Source organism: Nanorana parkeri, unplaced genomic scaffold (genome assembly GCF_000935625.1).
Source record: "Nanorana parkeri isolate BGI_ZX_2015 unplaced genomic scaffold, ASM93562v1 scaffold50, whole genome shotgun sequence".
Taxonomy (NCBI): Eukaryota; Metazoa; Chordata; class Amphibia; order Anura; family Dicroglossidae; genus Nanorana; species Nanorana parkeri.
In genome coordinates, this window is record NW_017306318.1 from 2,069,138 (window position 1) to 2,084,084 (window position 14,947).

General features: G+C 48.9%; 2 protein-coding genes across 2 annotated transcripts; both read left to right on the forward strand.

Moving 5' to 3' along the window:
- Positions 1-67: 67 nt before the first annotated feature.
- On the forward strand, positions 68-12,666 carry LOC108802370 (oxidative stress-responsive serine-rich protein 1-like). The gene is made up of 4 exons (XM_018574237.1): positions 68-206; positions 7,881-8,004; positions 9,599-9,715; positions 12,138-12,666. Exons 2-4 carry the CDS (start codon positions 7,928-7,930, stop codon positions 12,664-12,666), a joined length of 723 nt encoding a protein of 240 aa, XP_018429739.1. The 5' UTR covers positions 68-206; positions 7,881-7,927.
- Positions 12,667-13,053: 387 nt separating this feature from the next.
- LOC108802382 (oxidative stress-responsive serine-rich protein 1-like) lies at positions 13,054-14,145 on the forward strand. Its single transcript, XM_018574248.1, has 2 exons — positions 13,054-13,109; positions 13,303-14,145. Exons 1-2 carry the CDS (start codon positions 13,054-13,056, stop codon positions 13,970-13,972), a joined length of 726 nt encoding a protein of 241 aa, XP_018429750.1. The 3' UTR covers positions 13,973-14,145.
- Positions 14,146-14,947: the final 802 nt, after the last annotated feature.

Sequence of the window (14,947 nt, forward strand, 5' to 3'; positions counted from 1 at the left end):
CTTTCCAGCCTGGGACGAGGCGTGGAACGCAAGCTGGTCACGCGCTGCTGTCACCGCATTACGGGGACGCTCTATCCCGTGTTGTTCTTGGTTTCTATGGCTGTGGGCAGGTGACGTCATCCGGAGTCAGGCTGCATAGTCACTGCCGGGTGTTGTGCGCAATCAGCGACGGTCCTGCGAAGAACCCGCCGAGAGCGGCCTACATGGTGAGAGTGGGGCCTGGGAGGGGGTGACTGCGGGGGGCTATGTAAAGGCCAAAATAAACACTTGGCCGCCAAAGAACTGTGAGCGGGGTCAAATGGACATAATGGAAGGTGATTGGGAGAGATAATGGGGGTGTTTTGGGGTGATATCTGAGGACACGGGAGCAATAAGGAGGTGTTGGGGGACATTTCTGTGATGGGGAAAAACCCCCTGCACTCCTCTCCTACGTGTACTGCCTTCATCCCACCCCCTGCACTCCTCTCCTACGTGTACTGCCTTCATCCCACCCCCTGCACTCCTCTCCTACGTGTACTGCCTTCATCCCACCCCCTGCACTTCTCTCCTACGTGTACTATAAATGTATAATATACATATACAAATCTACAAAATAATAAACATCATTTGTATTTTCCTGCTAAGTTCTGCGATGGAAAGGGGCAATAGCTTGGGGAGCAGAAAGGGGGTATGATAGGTGAAGGGGCAATGTAGGGTCCAGCCCGGCAGTCATTGCATGTCAGTTGTGTGGCCGGGCTCTGTGTATGTCTATGTAACATGCTGTCCTGACATTGTAGTGTATCCTGGGCAGTGGGAGCAGCCAGTCCCAGGAAGGAACCTTCCATCATATTTTCCATCTTGTGTAATCTGAGTATTTTTACATTGGGATGTAAACACTGACTCCACTTCTCCATACTGAGCTCTGCAAGGGAAACCTTTTCTTTCTTCTCTTTCCTGCAAACAGTCCAACTTCCTGTTATGTTTTAGGGTTCTGGGAGGGATCTGGAGAGAACCCCCACGATAACCGCTACTGCTCCTACAGGTAGCACTCCATCTTTGATCCCAAGACTATGCCTGCATGTGAACGGAGTGCTGCCGTTCCTTTACCTCCTATGTCAGGCGTAGCTGGTGATCACATTACCTACCTTTCACTGACCATAACGCTCCCAAAGCATTTTGGGATATGTAGTGCTGGAAATGACGTCGGCAGTGATGAGAGAGAAAAGTGATGGTGTCACAGGCAATAAAAAGTTTTTTACGGCTAAAACCGAACAGTGTGGGTGTGGAGGCAGACGTGAGAGACGGCATGTTTAGTTTGTCAGGGGTGGGCAACTCCAGCCACCCAGCTGTTGTGGAACTACAAGTCTCATGAGGCATTGCAAGACTGACTGTTACAGGCGTGACTCCCAGGAGCAGCGGCATGCTGGGATTTGTAGTTCAAGCACAGCTAGAGGGCCGAAGTTGCCCATCCCTGGTGTACAGGTTGCTTTTGTGTTGTCTATGATTAGTGTATGGGTTGCTACTGAGTTGCATGGGTTGCTTTTGTGTTGTCTATGATTAGCGTATGGGTTGCTTCTGACTTGCATATGATTAGCGTATGGCTTGCTTCTGAGTTGTATATGATTTAAATATTGGTTGCTTCTGTGTTGTCTATGATTTTAAATATTGGTTGCTTTTTTGTTGTCTTTGATTAGCATATGGGTTGCTACTGAGTTGCAAATCATTAGGGTATGGGTTGCTCTTGGATTAATATTGACTTGCATGGAGAAAAGGAGAAGTTCAGATGAAACCATTAGGGTGGGTTAGATGTGTGGCACGCTCCAATCACTGTCAGGTATTAGTGCTGGCTATGTCATTACTATACTGGATAGTGGCTTTGTTGCCCCATAGACATAGTGCTAGGACAAAGTTTCCTCATTGACTCTCTGAGCCTTAGATGGAGGCCCCTGTAGGTATCTCACAGAGGAATACGAGGGACTATGGCTGCATCAGGAGACATCTAATGCCTATAGGCACCTTGAAGCCCAAACCCAGCCCAAAGGTATTTATTGCTGCCTGTGTCTCCTTTTGGGGAGATTTCCCCTCACGTCCTGTTCCTGTAGATGGAACACATTGTTTCTAGGTTATCATTAGAGGGCTGGACAGTCCTAATATACTATAGGTCCAGGGGTGGACAGATTCATAATGAATCCAGAGGTCAAATCCATTGACAACAACTAGAGAAAACCTCCAAACTTCGGCGCCGGGTGTAACTTTGTGGAGCATTGGCGACCTGGCTCCTGGGATTTTTTTGTTTGTGATTTCTTCTGTGGCCTCCTTGTTGCATAATAGTCCTTCGATGTTCTGCATGGTTTGCTGTGCGGCTCATGGATAATCACAGGGTGTTGTTCTCACGTCTCCGATATGCATTACTAAAGCAAGCTGGCATGTCGTGATTGTGTGCACGTTGTGCAACTGGTGACTTGTGAACTTTGTCCTTTCCCTTGTATAGCGCTGTGATGACATGCCTGGGCACAATCCGCACCTCACCACCACACTTGTATTTGGAGGTAGATTCCCGGTGTGCAGCCTTGGCAAAATCCAACTCTCTCTCCAAATATTGTCCCGTGTCCTCACTGTGAAGATTTTGTTTACTGACAGGAAGTGAGGGAAAATCCCCAAATGGGGACGCACCAATAAAAAAAAAAAGCTGACTGCTGTTCTAGCCTTACCCTGGTCCAGTAACTGGAGTCTTTTTATTGCAGTCTATGGCCCTGTTGGAGACTGTCCTTCAGTTTCTGCCCTGGTGCCAGTGTTGTCACCGGAACAGGAAGTGAGGGGAAATGTCACTAATGGGGTTACAGAGAGCACTGAAACATTAGAGTTTCTAACCCAGGGATGGGCAAACTCTGGCCCTCCAGCTGTGGTGAAACAGGGAGTCGTGCATGTGCCCTGGGAGTCGTGCATGTGCCCTGGGAGTCGTGCAGGGCTGCAACCAACTAATTGATTATGGGGGGAGAGATTTTTTAATGCAACTAATCGATGAATCGGCCAACTAATCGATTATGAAAAAAATCGTTGGCCCTGGAGTCGTGCCTCTGTCTTGGGAGTCGTGCCTCCTGTCTTGGGAGTCGTGCCTCCTGTCTTGGGAGTCGTGCCTCCTGTCTTGGGAGTATCTTGCAAAGCCTCATGGGATTTGTAGTTCCACTACAGCTGGAAGGCCGGAGTTTGTCCACCCCTGTTCTAACCCTTCTTGCTGTGTCCAAAATTATGCAACTGGCTGGAGGTTCACTTAAAGTGTAGATAAAGCCCCAATGTTTTGTTATTTGGCATTACTGTGTCCAGTTTATTTCAGCAAGTCCCTTTTTGTGAATCTTCTTACCTGGAGATTCCACCAGTAACAGCATTTCTTGTTTCAGACTGACAATGCAAAACTGCTGTCTGGTGTGCATGCATCCTTAGTTGGCCATTGGGCTGCCCATTCGACCCACAAGATAGAAAATCCAACAATCAACTGAAGGACAACACATAGCAGGCTGACAACACTGATGCTAATTGTGAGTTTAGAGTTTAGTGTTGTCAACCTGCAACAGGAAGTGCTGTTACTGGCAGGATCTCCAGGTAAGGAACTTTGCAAAAGGCTTGCTGAAGGTGCCACTTCCCCCTCTGTGATCAGGTCTGCTTATTTAAGGGGGCCCCTTCTCCCTAAAATGCTGGGTGAATGGGAAAAGGGTGGGTGGGGGGATTTAGTATACTTGCCTTTCCCTGGCTTCTTCCTGCAGTGCCTTGGTCAAAGGTGATGTCCAGCACTTTCAGGCCAGATTTGGGTAAATGTTGAGTGGCCCAAATTTCTTGAAGACATTCCTGTTCTCACAAGGTTTTGGCTACTTGGCATCTTGTTGGTGGTCAGATGAGATCACCTTGGGGAAAGGTGTGTATATTTTTTCCACCCACAGGTTCATCTGTGATGTAGAACCCCGCTAGTCAGCGTCCTATGAGAAGATAGAAGGGTGAGCTGGTTGGTCACTATGGCCAACACTTAAGTTGTGCACTGTCTGTAGCTTCATAGCAGCCAATGAAATCCAGGCTTTTACTGTCATGCCAAGCAGGCGTGATCCTGACTGGAGGCTCCGAGGCAACACATTGATAAATAAGTGCCCGGGTCTCTTATCCAAGGTCTTGTTGGGTTCCTTAGTAACATTGGTCCCGGTCCGGTCAGGGTTGTGACCACAGATAAACATTAAACATGATCTCCGACTAAAGCCACAGAGGTGGCCACTTAAACTACCATGACTGTCGTGTTAATGAGCTCCCCGAACTTGTGTTGTGAAGACGATTGAGGAATACCGTGATCCTGCCAGGCCTCATTATGGGGATCAGCAGCCGTTTCATTGATGTGGCTGCTGTGAGCAAACCGACGTGTGAAGTACTTGTATTCTGAGGAATAGCAGATTAAAAGCCGCATTCCCCCATCATTATCATTGTTCATCATCAGTCATGATGGGCCTCATAAATCCCAGGGGCCAGGCAGACCGTGCTCCTAAAACATTACAGCTGACGCCTTCGTTTTTTAAAAGCATTCCTGGTATAAATAGAAGCGCCTATTCCACCAGTTTCTTAAAATTGCACAGAAACACATGGCTTCTGCTGACTCTCAGTGATCATGGAGCGGGGTGGTCACAGACACACATGGCTCCTGCTGACTCTGTAATCATGGAGCGGGGTGGTCACAGACACACATGGCTCCTGCTGACTCTCAGTGATCTTGGAGCGGGGTGGTCACACCCACACATGGCTCCTGCTGACTCTCAGTGATCTTGGAGCGGGGTGGTCACAGACACACATGTCTCCTGCTGACTCTCTGTGACCATGGAGCGGGGTGGTCACAGACACACATGGCTCTTGCAGACTCTCAGTGATCTTGGAGCGGGGTGGTCACAGACACACATGGCTCTTGCTGACTCTCCGTGATCTCGGAGCGGGGTGGTCACAGACACACATGGCTCTTGCTGACTCTCAGGCCCCGTTCACATTGAGCGATTTATCGCGCGGTAATTCCCGCGATATCGCGGCAATTAACCGCACGATATCGCTCTCCAATGGGGCAAAGGGTCCTGCTGTCTCGGGTCGTGCGTCGCTACAGCAGGACCCTTTGGAGCGGATTTAGCCGCGATTCAAGCTTGCTCAATGCAAGCATTTGCGCGATATCGCGCGACAAACGCGATGTGAACGGGGCCTCAGTTATCTCGGAGCTGGGTGGTCACAGACGCACATGGCTCCTGCTGACTCTCCGTGATCTCGGAGTGGGGTGGTCACAGACACACATGGCTCTTGCTGATTCTCTGTGAGCTCGGAGCGCGGTGGTCACAGACACACATGGGTCTTGCTGACTCTCCGTGATCTCAGAGCGGGGTGGGCGCAGACACGCATGGCTCCTGCTGACTCTCGGTGATCTCGGAGCGGGGTGGTCACAGACACACATGGCTCTTGCTGACTCTCCGTGATCTCGGAGCGGGGTGGGCGCAAACAAACACGGCTCTTGCTGACTCCGTGATCTCGGAGCGGGGTGGTCACAGACAGACAGACACATGGCTCCTGCTGACTCTCCGTGATGGAGTGGGGTGGTCACAGACACACATGGCTCTTGCTGACTCTCAGTGATCTCGGAGCGGGGGGGTCACAGACACACATGGCTCTTGCTTACTCTAGGTGATCTTGGAGCGGGGTGGGCGCAGGCACACACGGCTCTTGCTGACTCTCCGTGATCTCGGAGCGGGGTGGTCATAGACACACACGGCTCTTGCTGACTCTCGGAGCGGGGTGGTCACAGACACACATGGCTCTTGCTTACTCTCCGTGATCTCGGAGCGAGGTGGGCGCAGACACACACGGCTCTGGCTGACTCTCAGTGATCTCGGAGCGGGGTGGTCACAGACGCACACGGCTCTTGCTGACTCTCAGTGATCTCGGAGCCGGGTGGTCACAGACACACATGGCTTTTGCTGACTCTCGGTGATCTCTGAGCGGGGTGGTCACAGACACACATGGCTCTTGCTGACTCTCGGTGATCTCTGAGCGGGGGGGTCACAGACACACATGGCTCTTGCTGACTCTCGGTGATCTTGGAGCTGGACCGGCACAGACAAATTGACCTGGGTGTCTGGTTTAGTAAATTGCCTAGCTGTACTTCCAGTGTCAGAAAATAAAACCATTCCTAGGTTGTGTTTACAGATCAGAGGAGCTCTGCTTATAGACATTCTAGGTTAGTTGATTGCTCATTAGGATATCAGATTCCCTTTACTGTCCAACAAGAGTTGTTTGTTTGTCACCACTGATTACGGGAAGTGATCCATTGTCTCAATATGAAATCATTGTTTGTCATGTGTCAGGGGAGTGAATCATCTTCTACTTAACATATTTAGCATGGCACCAGCTTATCAATCTGAATCCACACAGGCTTGTTTATTATGCACGGTCATGTGCTCCCATCATGTGATTCCCTGGGAGGGGGCGTGTACTGCTGGCCAATAGAAATAATGCAGGGGGAAGTTTCTTGCAGCACATTTCCTCCTCCGTGGTAGGTTGACGTCTGATGGGTAAGTAATGGCAGGGTGTCGGCAGATCATTATGTTCCATGGACAGCAGGAGCTTCTTTTCCATACGTGTCTTGTCAGCAGACATGATTACCTGTTTATGGAAAGTCCAGACTTGTAAATGATCATTTACAAGTCTGCCAATTGCTGTCCTGTGTCTAGACCTCGGTTGGGTTGTATAAAGGCTTCTAGATTTGTCCATGTTGAAGTGAAAGTAAAAGCAGATTTCTGGAGTATTACTGCTGATTCACTGAGATCACGTCTGCTTTACCTATACTGCTTCCTGCAGCAGCTCACCGGACACAGCTCATGATGCTGGTTCACTATGCAGTGCAGTGGTTGTCCGATTTCAAGGTGTAGGGGGCTTTATCATGGCCCCTGACATCTCCAAAGGGCTGCATGTAATATTCAGTATCCTGCAGAAAACTTTCCGACCTATTAGAAGAGACGGTCAGAGGTTGCAAAGATGCAAACGGGGTGATAGGAGACTGAATACATTCTACAGGAGACATGTTACATGAGACTGCTAGAGATCACTGTCCTTATAGCCTCATTACACATGAATGCTTCCACTGCTGGCTCTGCAAAGGGCCAAACAGCAAGTACAAATGGGCTGCGTGCGTCCCTCGGGCAGCAGGGATCTAGAGAGACGATCGCTATTGTAACCTGACCACCTTTTTGCTTGTGCTGGTGACTGGGTGAGTTTATTGGGTCTGAGGAATCCTCTCTTGCATGGTCCTAGAACGTCTTGTGGCAGAGATCTGCAGTAAAGCTGACCACACACATTACAATGTGATTATGCAGCTCCTCCTATGTAGTGACTAGTTTTAGACTAAATGGATTGATTCGTGTTGACCTCATATTGCATTGTTTTGGTAAATCTAGATATGATAGTACAGAGATTGTATCATGTATGAGGAGGTTTTGTCTGCAGTGTCATCTGCTGGTGAGCTCTGGTACTACAACATATTTAAAGGGCTGTCAACATTGGGCAAGCTACATATTCCTCTCCCCATAGGTCTCCTTTAAGTCTTGGTGGATCTGGTCTGTATTACAGAATTTGGGACATTAGCTGCTTGGAAAAGACAAAAGTTGTGCCTGCTGCTATATCTTCGAGGGGAATCGGCATACTTTGTTACATCCCAGAACACTGAGCTATTTATTTGTCAGTCTGGGCTGGGGCACCATGTATGGTTTGAAGAGAAGACGTGTGAAGCCCTCGCCTTTTCTTTATTGTTTTCTGACTTCTCAGACAGATTTTGTGCACATCGTGTAAATATAAAGGGACCTTTGTCTTCTGACCATCTTCCTCCTTCTGTTTCGCTGTAGATTGCTACTGCGGTTCTTGCTTTCACATTCGCCTGCACTAGTCAGTGATGGAATCGGAGGCCAAGGACGGCGACGAGGAGAACCTTCAAAGCGCTTTTAAGAAACTGCGCGTGGATGCAGAAGGGTGAGTCCTGAGGAGGGTTCTGTGCTACAAATGTATACTGCTTTGTATGATTCCCGAACCTGGTCACGACCATTCAGGTTCTAGTTTTCTGGTGGGACCTCCAGTGCTTGAGTTGTCTATGCTCCAGTTTTCCAGCCAATCACAGCCTGCAAAATCTGAACAGGGACTCTTTCCGGGATATAGGACCGGCTCTGTTAAAATATCCTGGTGCTAAAGGGTAAGACCTGGCTCTGTGTGATAGCCAGTGCATGTTGAATAAGTTCCGGCAGAGTGGTGGATCTCTCCGCTGAGAATGGCTGTTATTCTGACACACTAGTTTGATATTTTCAGCGCTGTCGATCAGTAAAAAGTCACTTAGTCCTTGTCTGCATACTGCACCAGTCAGCCAAAGTATTGAAGCAAGAGGGTACAAAATGACAGCCAGGCTGCTAGCATTTTCAAAACCATAGGGCAGCAGTGGTAGCCATTGGTTTTCTGACCTTTGCCCCAATTCTACGGCTTGATGTAATGCTGGGCAAGGAGCAGGCCTCTTGGGGCTAGCCCAGTGGGAGATAAAGCACTCTTCACCACAGAGATTTTACTGCGTGCTGGAGCAATGTCCTGATCCTTCCCATTGATTGGGAAGAGGTAAGAGAATATGTGACCAGATGAGCCGTTTCTGTTTTGACTGATGTAAAAAAAAAACAAAAAACACACATGGGCATGCTCATGTCTAGGTAGATGTTTCACTGCCTGTCATTTTAGGGGAAAGCTTTGCTTGTTCATGGCCACTTAGCAAACAGCTATACACTAGTTCAGGGCCCTCTCCTCCCTCATAGTGAGCTCACAGTACTTCACTGCCCCAGGACTAGCCTGGAAGGTAGAAAATGGCAGCTTCATACATCGGGGGTTAGCTTGATGATGGGTCCCCTTTAATCACAAAGGACAGAGAGACATCTGACAACCCTATCAATCAAGGTCCTCTCACTGGAGATGTTTCCCTCCTTGCTCTGTCCGATTGTCGCGCGGCCTCTTTCACGCGGACAGTCTATTTTTGTACCCCGATTAGGCAGATCAAAAACTGACCCCAATGTATCCCTAGGGGCAGCTAATGGTAACCAGATGTGTGTCGGGTCGGGTGTCGGGTCTTTTCAGCTTCGTCAGACCAGTGCAATAAATTTGCATCCAGGTTCCCTTTTGCGGACCTGAATGAATGTGGGCGGATATAGGTGGAAGCATGTCGGTTTACATCTGGCCTCCCATAAGCATTACAAGGGTCCATTTATTCTTCATTACAAGATGGAGGAAAACAACCGGAAAAGATACGGATGTCACATATGTAACATCCATTTCCATTCTGATCTGACTCCGCAGGGGATCAGTCTATGGACCGCCTGTGTGAAAGGCGCCTAACTGCAGTCATTGACTTGTTGGCAAAAAAAGATGCTTCTTGAAAAGCTGAATGAAAATTTGGGGGACAATCTGTAGAGATGGTTATAGCTAACCAGAGTAAAGCCCATGCAGCAGATAGATTATATTGCTTTTGGGAATATGTTGTATAATAATGTATGCCTGGGCTTATATCTGTAGATTGATTGTGTGCTTCATGTTTCAGGGGCACGGCATCTCTTTCTGCTGCCGCCGATGGCTGCACTACACGGGCATCTGGAAGGCCTTCATTGGAAGACACCAAGCCAAAAGTGTTCGGCTGCTTAAAGGATAGCTGGCATGGGTAAATGTTTGGAGAAGGATTTCATTTCAGTTTGTCTTTTTAACAGCCAGTCACCCGAAAACTCTTATTTCAGTGATGTCAGAGGGTTAATGTACCTGACCGTTTCTTTCTCTCAGAGACTCTATTGGTGAGATCTCTGGGCTGAGTTCCCAGGTTTGGCGGGAGAACTGATAGTGCTGCGCTAGGGGAAGGCTGAGGATCCTCTCGACTAGCGCAGTGGAAGGCACGCGGCAACCCACCAGTTAAAGAAACACAGGTCTAAGTGAACCAGAAAGTCATCCATTAAAGACCTTGGGGTACAACACTGTTGTACTAATGTACCACATGTACAGATGTGAGGGTTTTAGTTGAGTACTTTTTGGGTCCTTTGGCCACCTCACCTGAGTGGTTTCCTAAAGCAATAGAAATGTTTATTAGTGTATGTGGTAATGCAGTCTCTGTGATATGTCCCCTCCTCGTATTTGTTTGGATAGCAGTGTCCCTTTTAAGGGCCATGTAGCTGATAATTCGGTGACTCACGCCGCCGTGATAAGAAAAAGCCTACAAGCTAAGTTTGGCCAAAGCAAACATGTGGAGATGCTGGAAGGCTTGTGCATTGTTTGAATAGCTATAGATTGATCTAATCCTAAACTGATGTAGTAGAGCACAGATGTTTACTAGCCTGTAACCATTTCTTGGAGCAGCCTACAGATTCCTTAAAGGAAACCTTTCTCGAGAGATGCATGGGAGCCGTTGATATCCCCATGTTTGGAAAATGTTAGATGTCTGGCTTCAGAACTTTGACTAAAACAGAACAAGAATGGAGATGAGGTTGTTGGATATTCATTGTCTGCTTCCTTGTTCTGTGTCAGTGACGGAAAGGATTGATGCCAGGAGGACAGTTAGTAATTTCAGGAGCAGTTGAGCAAGGACATCCTATATTTCTCCTAGAAGAGGTTTATTTGTAATAAATGCTTTACACATTTTTAGTTTTTTTTCCGGTGCTCAGTGCTGGCATGCATTGTCCCGGTTGGCTTTCTCAAATAAGACGGAAAGCCTCTCCCGCAGGCGGTGCAAGATTTGCTCTCATGCAGAGCCCAGGGCGCGCCGCTGCTATTTGGCATTTCCAGCTGTGTTGAATAGCTTGTCCTCACTCTCTTTGCTGTTTCTTTCCATTGACCACTACGTCTTTACTGTGTCCTCTAGTAGGGTAGGGCTCAGCGGGAAGAACCAGAGGGCATGCTTTTCAACGCATGTGCAAATGTTGGCTATAAGGGTGCCCAGTGCTCTGCAAGAGAGAAAAGTTCAACACGTCAGACACTTTATTTTTTTTGCAGGCTACTTCCGGTTTTATTTTATTGCTTGACTGGGTCGCTTTAATGCTTGATAGGGTAACTTTAATGCAACATTTAATATCTCTTATCTAAAAAATACATGGGTTTGAATCCTGAAGGAATGGGTGGAGTTATCTGTAATAATACATTAGTTTTCCCTCCTGGGAGATCGGTGTTGGCATTTTTCAGCACAGAGCTCCCAGCATGGATAGCAATTTCCTCCTCACCCCATTCCTCCTTAATATGTACCTGTCAAATGAAAATGTGACCTACCATTCAGAGTGTAGTAAATGCTAATGGCGTCTTCTAGTTCTTGGGGACTATTGTCAGACTGGAGCTGCAGCCATTGGGAGAGGTTCTCTGCAGCCATTGGGAGAGGTTCTCTGCAGCCATTGGGAGAGGTTCTCTGCAGCCATTGGGAGAGGTTCTCTGCAGCCATTGGGAGATTTTCTCGCGCTCTCTGTAGAATTTGACTTCACATTATGGCTGGACAGAGGCCAGGAGCAGTGCAGCCAGTGTCCCTAAAATGTGCAGCTAGCATATCACTTTTATGAGCGGTCTCTGTCAGTGGAAGTACTCCTTTGCCCCAACATTAGTCTCAAGTAGGGATGCGCCGATACTGGTGCACTGAGTACGGATACCGGTGCTTCCAATGGCATGGAGCCGGCTCCACGGGCAATCGGGAAGCCATGGCGGCGAGTAATGACATGCCGCCTGGCTCCTTGATTGCCCAGGAAGCCTGCTCCATGTTTGGCCGACGTGATTGTGAGCCAATCAGCATGGAGCCGGCTTCCCAGCCAATCAGGGAGGCGGGTCATTACGCACCACCCAGCTTCCTTATCGCACGGGGAGCTAGCTCCATGTTCCCCTACGGCACTGCCGGTCAGAAGAAATCTTGCTCTGAGCGGAAGTTCCGGTAGCGGAGCGTTTGGGTGAGTTCGAGTACTCGCCCAGATACTCCCGTTTCGGCACCAATACCGGTATCCGTGCATCCCTAGTCTCGAGGCTCCTGAAGTTGTCTTTAGCTGCCTTTTTCTAAATGATCCTTAATGTATCCATTCTTAATTCAGGCCTTTATTACATGCTGGTTTTTTTTTTCCTACCTTCAGATCAACCAGAAAAACTACACGAGGAGCCACCAGAACACCTCGCAGGCGACGCTCCAAATCTCCGGTCCTCCACCCGCCAAAGTTTACACACTGCAGCGCAAAGACGTCTTGCAACACTCAGCTAAAGCACAAGACTCTCTGCGACGCTTCAGACGGAGGACCCGCCATCAGTCGTTCTGCCACCAGCGATCCACCAAGCACTACTCTCAAAGGCAATGGCTACAGGAGATTTGGCCTTGAGCCTTCTGGGTTATCTTCATCAGAGACTTCCACCCAGATACCAGTTTCCCTGGATCCCGGGACAAGCTCCAAGGCCGGCTTCCCTTCAGATTTCCAGTCTGTGTCGAAGCTCAGCGCCGCCACAAAATGTACTTGCAACGGTAAAGATTGCCAGTGTGACAACTGGCAAAACATGGAAGTCTATTCCTTCTCGGGCTTGCGAGACATGCTCACGGAGTGCGAGAAGACCGTGAAGGAGGAGTTCTCTGCAGCCATTGGGAGATTTTCTCGCGCTCTCTGTAGAATTTGACTTCACATTATGGCTGGACAGAGGCCAGGAGCAGTGCAGCCAGTGTCCCTAAAATGTGCAGCTAGCATATCACTTTTATGAGCGGTCTCTGTCAGTGGAAGTACTCCTTTGCCCCAACATTAGTCTCAAGTAGGGATGCGCCGATACTGGTGCACTGAGTACGGATACCGGTGCTTCCAATGGCATGGAGCCGGCTCCACGGGCAATCGGGAAGCCATGGCGGCGAGTAATGACATGCCGCCTGGCTCCTTGATTGCCCAGGAAGCCTGCTCCATGTTTGGCCGACGTGATTGTGAGCCAATCAGCATGGAGCCGGCTTCCCAGCCAATCAGGGAGGCGGGTCATTACGCACCACCCAGCTTCCTTATCGCACGGGGAGCTAGCTCCATGTTCCCCTACGGCACTGCCGGTCAGAAGAAATCTTGCTCTGAGCGGAAGTTCCGGTAGCGGAGCGTTTGGGTGAGTTCGAGTACTCGCCCAGATACTCCCGTTTCGGCACCAATACCGGTATCCGTGCATCCCTAGTCTCGAGGCTCCTGAAGTTGTCTTTAGCTGCCTTTTTCTAAATGATCCTTAATGTATCCATTCTTAATTCAGGCCTTTATTACATGCTGGTTTTTTTTTTCCTACCTTCAGATCAACCAGAAAAACTACACGAGGAGCCACCAGAACACCTCGCAGGCGACGCTCCAAATCTCCGGTCCTCCACCCGCCAAAGTTTACACACTGCAGCGCAAAGACGTCTTGCAACACTCAGCTAAAGCACAAGACTCTCTGCGACGCTTCAGACGGAGGACCCGCCATCAGTCGTTCTGCCACCAGCGATCCACCAAGCACTACTCTCAAAGGCAATGGCTACAGGAGATTTGGCCTTGAGCCTTCTGGGTTATCTTCATCAGAGACTTCCACCCAGATACCAGTTTCCCTGGATCCCGGGACAAGCTCCAAGGCCGGCTTCCCTTCAGATTTCCAGTCTGTGTCGAAGCTCAGCGCCGCCACAAAATGTACTTGCAACGGTAAAGATTGCCAGTGTGACAACTGGCAAAACATGGAAGTCTATTCCTTCTCGGGCTTGCGAGACATGCTCACGGAGTGCGAGAAGACCGTGAAGGAGGACTGCTCTCAGCCTTTACAAAACAGAACTAATGCCGGCAGCTCCAGCGCCTCTGGCTCCCCTCGCTCCTGCTCGGAGCAGGCCCGGGCCTCTGTCGATGATGTCACCATCGAAGACCTGGCCGGTTACATGGAATACTACTTGTATATTCCAAAGAAAATGTCCCACATGGCAGAAATGATGTACACATGAGCGCTAAGAATTGCCAGGGAGGGTGACAATGAACCGCATGTTGCCAAGAGAGATCTTTGGGCCTTCAATCATTTGGGTGTAAAATAGAAAATGTCATCTGCATCTTGCACAGTTTGTCTTGAAATTTCAAGGGTGTCTCTGGCTTCTTAGTTCAAAGAGAACTATCTGCATTTTTTTTTCCTGCTTCAAGGTGTTTTTCCTACTTTATTGAAGAACGGACTGGAGGGTCTCCTTTGCTTACTGAACCCCAACATAGGTAGTCAGAGCTGTGGCCCGACCTAAGAATTAAAATGTAAAACATTGAGGGTAGCTAACACCCCCCCAGCCCTCAGAGAGCTCATTTTAAAAGCACCAGCAACCAAGACCTTGGATACACAGAGGTTCAATTTTCAGTCTTCATATGAACATTGTGTATTGCAAGCGTCAGGCAGCTTAGTTGAGGCTTTTAAAGCAACCCTCAGGTCCATTTTGAGGATGTATAACACAAATTTAAATGACAGTGCTGGCTGTCACTTTAAACCAGCTGCTTGTAGGCTACAAGTAGTTGTGGAGCTTGAATCGCTGTTAAGATCTGTGTGTATAAGTTCTTAAACTGGAGCTGAAGGCCTATCTCTGGGCAGACATAAAAACCTCTTCTGGCAGTGGGGCTACCCCCGCACTGCAAGGGTTAACTGCTCACAGGGCAGCTGGTTAAAGCAGTTTTACGTACTCGATCCCCAGCAATTGGAGCTCACCTAGTCTACCGTGTGCTGCGGCTCATGGACTGCCCCACTGCGTCCTCGCGTCTAATGCAGGTCTATGGTCCCTGCATTAGATGTAATGACGTTGGTGGGCTTCTGATCGCCCAAGTGGAAGGTCTTGTAGCCAGCGGAAGTGGAGATCAGGTAAGTAAAACTGCTTTATACAATCCCCTTGACAAGGCAACCTCCGGCACCCCAGCTGTGGTAAAACTACAAATACCATTATACCTCTGGG

What these genes read in the sequence shown, in the direction of transcription:
- LOC108802370 (XM_018574237.1), top strand. Translation starts at nt 7,928, where the DNA reads ATGGAATCGGAGGCCAAGGACGGCGACGAGGAGAACCTTCAAAGCGCT. An exon ending in CTGCGCGTGGATGCAGAAGG is followed by an intron (nt 8,005 to 9,598) that starts GTGAGTCCTGAG and finishes TTCATGTTTCAG; the next exon opens with GGGCACGGCATCTCTTTCTG. An exon ending in TTAAAGGATAGCTGGCATGG is followed by an intron (nt 9,716 to 12,137) that starts GTAAATGTTTGG and finishes TCCTACCTTCAG; the next exon opens with ATCAACCAGAAAAACTACAC.
- LOC108802382 (XM_018574248.1), top strand. Translation starts at nt 13,054, where the DNA reads ATGTTCCCCTACGGCACTGCCGGTCAGAAGAAATCTTGCTCTGAGCGG. An exon ending in TGCTCTGAGCGGAAGTTCCG is followed by an intron (nt 13,110 to 13,302) that starts GTAGCGGAGCGT and finishes TCCTACCTTCAG; the next exon opens with ATCAACCAGAAAAACTACAC.